The sequence below is a fragment of the Hippopotamus amphibius genome, chromosome 1, assembly GCF_030028045.1.
Source record: "Hippopotamus amphibius kiboko isolate mHipAmp2 chromosome 1, mHipAmp2.hap2, whole genome shotgun sequence".
Classification (NCBI taxonomy): domain Eukaryota; kingdom Metazoa; phylum Chordata; class Mammalia; order Artiodactyla; family Hippopotamidae; genus Hippopotamus; species Hippopotamus amphibius.
This window is the reverse complement of record NC_080186.1, coordinates 12,338,952-12,346,785: the sequence shown is the minus strand read 5'-3', so window position 1 is coordinate 12,346,785 and position 7,834 is coordinate 12,338,952. Positions and strand designations below refer to the sequence as shown.

General features: G+C 56.5%; 1 protein-coding gene across 7 annotated transcripts; it reads left to right on the top strand.

The window, feature by feature from the left end:
• The first annotated feature begins 502 nt into the window (after nucleotides 1-502).
• Nucleotides 503-5,938, top strand: CPLANE2 (ciliogenesis and planar polarity effector complex subunit 2). 7 transcript variants are annotated; one of them, XR_009055081.1, is made up of 7 exons: nucleotides 503-1,120; nucleotides 2,707-2,859; nucleotides 2,999-3,085; nucleotides 3,449-3,573; nucleotides 3,920-4,056; nucleotides 4,296-4,988; nucleotides 5,076-5,938. XR_009055081.1 is itself a non-coding variant. In XM_057745337.1 (7 exons), exons 2-7 carry the CDS (start codon nucleotides 1,009-1,011, stop codon nucleotides 4,561-4,563), a joined length of 882 nt encoding a protein of 293 aa, XP_057601320.1. In that variant the 5' UTR covers nucleotides 503-648; nucleotides 1,007-1,008; the 3' UTR covers nucleotides 4,564-5,028. The 7 variants fall into 7 exon arrangements, 6 of the variants coding, with proteins under 6 accessions (XP_057601320.1, XP_057601329.1, XP_057601299.1 ...); XM_057745337.1 differs by lacking the exon at nucleotides 5,076-5,938 and having other exon boundaries at nucleotides 503-648; nucleotides 1,007-1,120; nucleotides 4,296-5,028; XM_057745346.1 differs by lacking the exon at nucleotides 5,076-5,938 and having other exon boundaries at nucleotides 503-648; nucleotides 972-1,120; nucleotides 4,296-5,028.
• The last annotated feature ends 1,896 nt before the right edge of the window (nucleotides 5,939-7,834 follow it).

The following is a 7,834-nucleotide window of genomic DNA, read 5'->3' as shown; positions in this document are numbered from 1 at the left end:
AGTTCCTGCCGAGCAGGAACAATAACTTCATCATCATCACCATCATTATTATTACTGTTACTGTGATTACAACAATAATAAGCGAACTTATTGAGCCCTGCTATGCACCAGGCGCTGTTGTAAAGAACCCCAGGAGGTAATAGTATTTTACACCCACTTTACAGAAGAAGAAACTGAGGAGCAAAGAGGCAGGGAAGGCTCCTGGAGAAGGGGATTTGATCAAGTTTTGGAGGAAAGACTGGGGCTGGAACTGAGCAAAGGTGAAGAGCATCCATGGCCCAGTGGGCGAGTCCCTGTCCAGGGTGTCTCTGAGCCGAGGTAGCTGCAGACGTCGGAGAGATCAACCCTACTTGGAACTTGGCAGCCCAACCCCGCCCCCCGCCTCTCCATGACAACAGCCTCCGCACATGCGCCTCAAGCACAGGCGCCAGGGCTGGCGGCCAGAGCCGAAGCCCGACCCCGGCAGGGCGGAAGCTGGCCCGGCGGGCTGGGCGGCGGGATCGCGGGGCGGGCTTTTAAAGGGACCGTTTCCACTCGGGCCCATTCGCCCGCGGGGACTGCCGATGGTGAGGGCTGGGTGGCCCTGGGATTCGGGATCGAGGAGGCAGAGGAGAAGCAGGGCTGTGTGACTCCCCCCCCACCGCGGAGGTGACAAGGGAGCTAGGGGCTGTGTAAATGCCCTCTGGGGCAACAATGGGATGGCTGTCCCCCAGGGAGCAATACGGAGGAGAAAGGACTATGGAATTGCACCTTCTGGGTGATAAGAGGGAGACGGGGGTGTGTAACCCCTCAGGATATTGAAAGCGAGCTTGGGTTCCAAAAATGTTCGTCGGAATAATAAGGGTGGGGCTGCATAATTACTGCATCCTCCACGGAGGGAGCTGCGGCTCTAGGGGACAGTCCGAGGGCTACTTAAGAGAGATCACAGGGACAGCTCGGAACTGTTACCCTCTCCCATGCCCTACTCTCAGCATTCTCCATCTCCCCTTCCTGTCGGGTTGCCCAGCCATGGCCAGACCACCCGCCCCGGGCTCGGTGATTGTCCCAGACTGGCACGAGAGTACGGAGGGCAAGGAGTACCTGGCCTGCATCCTGCGCAAGAACTGCCGCCGGGTGTTTGGTAAGTGCCCCCCTCCCCCAGCCTGTCACCTGCCACTCCCTGTGTGTGGAGAATAGTGTCCTCTGTGTGTTGGGGGGCAGGGGGCGTGGCAGGAAGCAAAGAAGCAGGGCAGTGAGGGCCTGCTCCACTGCCATCCTCAACCTTGGGGACCCCAGAAGCCCTATCCCAGGGCCCCCACCCCCAAATCTCCTTAGAGCTAATTCCATCATCAGTGCCAGGAACATGGAAACAGCCAAAACCCTGCCAGGAACCACTGTTACCAGAGAAGCTGTTGATTGAGCCTTCACCCAGTGCCAGGCCCTCTGCTGGGCACTTTATACAATGGACTCCAATTTAACCTTCTCAGCATGTTGCAGACTTGTCCAAGATCCCCTAGTGAGTAGAGACAAGTTTTTTCCACATCCTGCTGTCTCCAGGATAAGACGCTCATGTTCCCCAGGATGAAGCTAACTCACCCAGGCAGGGCCAGCTGACAGGCCAGCAGAGGGGCCTGGCATTGGCTGCAGGAGTCCAGCTCTGGCCGGGAGAGACAAATCGCCAGAAGGCTTAAGACCCGAGAATGATAGGGCAACCCAAAATTTAGGACTTTTGGGTCCTACGCCTATAAATATATCATAGTTTAGACTTTTTTGTTTTTTGGCAAGTTTTAAATTAAAAACATTCAGGGAATTCCCTGGTGGTCCAGTGGTTAGGACTTGGGGCTTTCATGCCAGGCCTGAGTTCAGTCCCTGGTCAGGGAACTAAGATTGCACAAGCCACACAGCACAGCCAAAAAAAAAAAAAGGTGTATATGTGTGTATGTGTATAAAGTAATTAATTAAAAACATTCATAAAGATCTCACTGTATTGATTCTTAGGAGTTTATTTATAATAATTAAGAATAATTTTGCTGGGACTTCCCTGGTGGCACACTGGTTAAGACTCTGCACTCCCAATGCAGGGGGCCCGGATTCGATCCCTGGTCAGGGAACTAGATCCCACATGCATGCTGCAACTGAGAGTTCACATGCCGCAACTAAGGAGCTGGTGAGCTGCAACTAAGGAGCCCACCTGCTGCAACTAAGAAATGGTGCAACCAAATAAATAAATATTTTTTAAAAAATGCTTTTGCTCATATTTCTCCATTGAGGAAAGAATTAGGAAAAACCTGGCTTTCACCTATGGGAAATCTAGGATATGTGATAATAGTATTAATAAAAACCATCTCAGGGAATTCCCTGGTTGTCCAGTGGTTGGGACTTGGCGCTTTCACTACTGGGGTCTGGGTTCAATCCTGGTTGGGAAAGTAAGATCCCGCAAGCCGTGCAGTGTGCAAAAAAAATTAAATTAAAAAATAAAAATTATCTCACGCGTCAAACAAACAAAAAAATATTTGCGGTAGGCACTGGCCAAGTTCGCAGAGCACAGGTGTTCCCAGCAAAGCTTCTCCTCCGGGGGTGCTGCTTATATCCCAGGCCTCTGTCATGAGTAGAGAATGGTTGGTTGGCACTGAAAAAGCCCTGAGAGATGAGGTTGTATAAGCCAGGGTCTGATGTGGCAAGTGCAAGTTGACCCCCTGCCCCCACCTGGCTCCCTCCTTGCCCCAGGGCTGCTCGAGCGACCAGTGCTGCCCCCACCTGTGGCCATTGACACCGCCAGCTACAAGATCTTTGTGTCTGGGAAGAGCGGCGTGGGCAAGACAGCGCTGGTGGCCAAGCTAGCTGGCCTGGAGGTGCCCATGGTGCACCACGAGACCACTGGTGAGTCCCTCTTAGGAGGCCTTCCCAGGGATGGAGAAGAGACTCGCCCTGGGATTTGTAACCAGCCCCACCATTTACTCTGCAACCTGGGAAAGTCACTTCACCCCTCTGAGCCTACACTGGCCCCTCTGTCCAACAGGGATAATAGTACCAACCCCTTGGGACTGTGGTGGGGTTCATACAAGAGACAGTGGTGGTAGCATGCCTGGCACTGAGCTGGCACAAGGTAGGTACTCAGGAAACGCTGATCTTCCCTTCTTGTTTCCTTCCACTGGATGCTGACTGACCATCATACTGCAACATCTGAGAGTATTCCGGGACCTTTGGGTCCCCTGTGCACAAGAGGGAAACTGCTTTGTCATGACTAGGGCTAGGGCTGCATCTCCCAGGTAGACTGGAGGCTCCTCTGGGGCAGGGCAGTTTCCCCCACTGGGCTGAGAATTCTCCCACGTCAGGGGCTATGCCTTCCCCATCAGACTGAAGTCCCGCCAATCTAGGGATGGATCTCTTCTTCCTATTCCTTCCGGGCCCCCTCCTCCTCTTCACCTCCGCCTCTCCCACGCTAAGTGACTGACCCCGGCCTCCCCAGGCATCCAGACCACCGTGGTATTTTGGCCAGCCAAGCTGCAGGCCAGCAACCGTGTCGTCATGTTCCGCTTTGAGTTCTGGGACTGCGGGGAGTCTGCGCTCAAGAAGTTTGATCACATGCTGCCGGTGAGCAGGCAGGTGGGCCTGGGTGGGTCCAGCAGGGGCCGGTTGTCTGAGGTGGGCTTCTGAGCACAGGTGTCTGAGCCTGGCCTGCCTGGTCTGCAGGAGCCAGGAGTGGGCCTGAATGGACTGAGGATGCTGCCCCGGCTGGGAGAGCTCTGAGCCGTCACTGGGGACTGGGTCCCAGCCCTAGCTCTGCCCTGGGACCAGCCACTTCCTGCTCTGGGCCTCAGTTTCCCAGTCTGTGAAAGGAGGGATGGTGCTGAGACTTCTCAGAGTCCTGCAGCTGATAGGTTCTGGTCCCGAGTTTACGAGCCTCACATCAGCCTCTCATCAGCCTCTCCATGTCCAGGCTTGCAAGGAGAAAACAGATGCTTTCCTCTTCCTCTTCTCCTTCACTGACCGTGCCTCCTTTGAAGACCTCCCTGGACAGCTGGCCCGAGTAGCAGGCGAGACCCCTGGTGGGGTCAGGATGGTCATCGGCTCCAAGTATCCTTTGGGTGGTCCCTGGGACTGTCAGAGGCCACATTTGGCAAGGCACGGAGCAAGGGGGTCAGGCAGCCTGCCTCTGCCCAGCTACGGGGTCCAGCCCCATGGGCTTTATCTTAAAGGCTGCAACAGGGCCTCCCCCAGACCCTGGGTCTGGGGGGCAAGGGAGGAGAGAGAAGGCTGCGTTTGATGGGATGGTAAGCAGAGGCGCCCGGACAGGCTCCTTGACCCTCCTCCAGATTTGACCAGTACATGCACACGGACGTGCCCGAGCGTGACCTCACAGCCTTCCGGCAGGCCTGGGAGCTGCCCCTCCTGCGGGTGAAGAGCGTGCCGGGGCGGCGGCTGGCAGATGGGCGCACGCTGGATGGGCGGGCTGGGCTGGCTGACATTGCCCATGTGCTCAACGGCCTGGCAGAGCAGTTGTGGCACCAGGACCAGGTGGCAGCTGGCCTGCTCCCCAACCGCCCAGAGGACCGGCCCAGCCGAGGGGTGGTGGCCTCATGAGCGGGCACTCCCAACCCTCAGGTGACCCAGAACAGGCCCCAGGCCCCAAGACTGGGACAGGAATATTGATCTCATCCCGAGGACTGGCCAGAGGGGCTGGTCAGGGAGGATGGTGGCCTGAGAAGGCTCCGCCCCAGCAGCACTTTCTTTGTGGAATTCATGCCAGGGAGGGGGGCACAAGGCTCTGGGGCGCAGCCTCTGAGGGCGTCTGCATGTCCTCTGGCCTCCTCCCTCTGCCCTAGGAGTCTGGGCTTCTGGAAACTGAGGAGCTGTATTTGCAGGGCCTGAGGGCTCAAGTGTCTCCCCCAGCCTCCCGCTGCCCTTCCCCCTTCTGCAGCAACCGACGAGGGTGACTGGGGAGAGGGGGTGCCTCAGGTGGGCCCTGGACCTCACGTGACTTCAACCAGGAGCCTGTATTAGTTGAGGTGACACCATCTGCTGTACCAGATAAACCCTGAACTCTCAGTGGCTTAACTCAACAGAAGTTTTTTTCTTCCTGTATCTCACCCCAGGTGGAGGTGAAAGTGGGTGTGGGGACTCTGCTCTATACACTCATTCAGAGGCCCAGGCTCTGAGATCTTCAGTGAGTTTCTTTCCCATTCATCCTGGGGCATCCACATCCAGTCAGCAGACAGGGGATGAGTGCACGTGCAAGGTCACCCAGCAGGTTTCTATGGACCTGGCCCAGGGCCGTGTGACTCATTTCTGCCCACATTCCATTGGCCAACACCTAATCACATGGTCACACAGAGCTGAGGGGGAGGCTGGGAAATGTAGTCCACCTGTGTGTCCAGGAGGCAAGCCCCTCACTCTAGTGCCTTTTTTGACCATGAAGCTGTCAGGCTATGCTTATGCCACGCTAGGGGAACTAGAAAGCATCACTGGGCAGGGCCAGGGACTGGGCCAGGTCGGGGTCAGGGTGTGAGTTGGCAGGAGGCCAGCAAGGACAGGAGCAGGAAGGTGAGTGACCTTGTGCCTCTGCCCCATCAGCCAGAGACTAGAGAATGCAAGCTAACGTGTGGGGGTGGGGCAGGTGCCTACAACGGCCTTGATACTCTCTCTCCCTCCCCAGTGACACCCTCTCCAGCCCCAGAGATGGACTGCTGGGCAGAGGGCTGTCCTGAGTCTGACCCAGCTGGAAGGGCCCTGGATGCCGAGGTCAGCCAGCTGACCCTCGGAGCCCCCTCTTGAGAAAGCAGCTCTGCACACTCCACGTGCACACACATGATCGTGTGCCCACTCACACCAGCATCTGTCCTCAATGCTGCCCCACTCCTCCCTGCTGACATACACAGGAGGCTCCCGCATGCCCTCCCTGGCTCCCGCTCCTAAGCGTACTGATGGCCTGCATGGCACTGTTTGCCAGCCTGTCTACCTTGAGCACTGCCTGTAGGTTTGTCAACCCACCCAGGTCCTAAAGCATTGATTTTAGCACCTTTTTACCCCCAACTCAGGTTCAGAGCAGAGACCTGAGCTTATCCTATGCCCCAGAGAAGGAATGTCACTTGGCAGGACCCAAGCCTCACAGCCTGCACAGCCCACAGGCCAACTCCTGCTCCCAGGCCACAGAGTGCCCCACTGCTGCCTTCAGCTCTGTGTTGGCCCATTTCCCTCTGTTCTTAGCCCCAGTAGACCTTACCCACCAGGCAGAGCAAGGCAGGACCCAGCAAAGGTGTCCTCTGGCCTGGAATGTGACCTTCCGGCTATGGATACCTGTGTTGTGGGCACCAGCTACCCCACATCCCAGCCAGTTATCTCTGGCCTTAAAGCTTCAGCATCCTTCTTCGGCACCAGCTCAGCCAAGAGCCAGAGGTTGCTCTGGAGAAATAACCCAGATCTTCCCCACAGCAGAGCAGGGCACTGGTTGGCACTGGCTGGCACTGGTTAGCACTGCTCCAGTCAGAGAATCAACCCCTCACCCACTGTCATCCCAAACCAAGGGGTAAACAGTTCCCTTCTCCCTGAGTAAGAACAAAGTGGGGACCACAACAGGGCAGAGACGTGGAGCGCTGATTTCTCAGCCCCTCCAAGCCCAAGCCCAGTGCCACTTTAGTATTTATTAGGCTACCCGCCCCCCAGAGGCCTCCACCAAAGTGTAGAACTGGGAGCCCGAGGGAGGAGGGAGTGGCAGAGCCATAATTCTAATAGCTGGTGCTGTCCCTGCAGGGTGGACTCTGGGCAGGGCTGTGAAGAGTGAATGAGAAGAGAATGTGCGCGTGCGCGCGCGCACACACACACGTGCGCACACGCACACGCGCACACGCACACACACACACACACACACACGGACTCAAGCTGCCTTCATAGGCCTGGCACTTGAGCAGTCTGCAGGGCCCTGCACTTGAGGGCCCCACACCTGGTTTAATGCTCTGCGGTTGCCATCTTGAAATTCTTAATAATTTTTCAATAGTTTTCCACTGGACACCACAAATCGCGTGGTAGGTCCTGCACAGGAGAGGTCTGGACTCCAGATAAAGCCTCTCTCTCAGGGCCTTGGAGACAGAGGCCGTTCTGTGGAGTCAGAAGGCCACTGGAAGTCGGGAAGTTGCCTTCCCCCCATTTTGGTGCCAGAAATTCCACCATCAGGTTAAGCCTCGCAGCAGCTCCCTCTGTGGGCCCTGAGGCTGCCTGGAGGGAAGGGGTGGTAACTACGCCCCCAGGCTGGTTCAGGGTTGAGCCCTGACTTAGAGGGGATCCTTGGGAAGAGTGTAGCCATGTTTGCGGCTCAGGGCCCCGGAGCCCACAGACCTCAGGGCTCTAGAGGGAAGCTGGTGGGAGGAGGGACGAGCTTCTCCACGGGTGGGGGTGTGTATGTGCTGCAACCCAGCCCTGGTGCTGTTCGTCCCAGAGTCAGGACATCCCAGACCCCTCCTCTTCCCTCCCCAAACTCTTTTCCTACAGATGGGGAGTGCTATGGACCGAATGCTTGTGTCACCCCCTCATGAATGGGATTAGTGCTCTTATAAAAGGGACCCCGCATAGCTCTCTAGCCCCTTCCAGCATCTGAGGACACAAAGCGTTGGCTATGAACCAGGAAGAGGGCCCTCTCCAGAACCAGACAGTGCTGACACCTTGATCTTGGACTCCCAGCCTCCAGAGCCATGTGAAATAAATATCTGTTGTTTATAAGCTATTCAGGCTGTGATATTTTGTTATAGCAGTCCAATGGACTAAGATAGGGAGGCTGAGGTCCAGAGAGAGTCAGGCGTTTTTCCAAGGTTGCAGAGCCTTGGAGCAGCCCTGATGCTCTTAGCCCTCCCTATCCCTCTCC

Coding starts and splice junctions, on each gene's coding strand:
- CPLANE2 (XM_057745316.1), top strand. CDS start 823: ATGTTCGTCGGAATAATAAGGGTGGGGCTGCATAATTACTGCATCCTC. Junction 1,121..2,706: donor GAACTGCCGCCGGGTGTTTG/GTAAGTGCCCCC, acceptor TCCTTGCCCCAG/GGCTGCTCGAGCGACCAGTG. Junction 2,860..2,998: donor GGTGCACCACGAGACCACTG/GTGAGTCCCTCT, acceptor TCTGTCCAACAG/GGATAATAGTACCAACCCCT.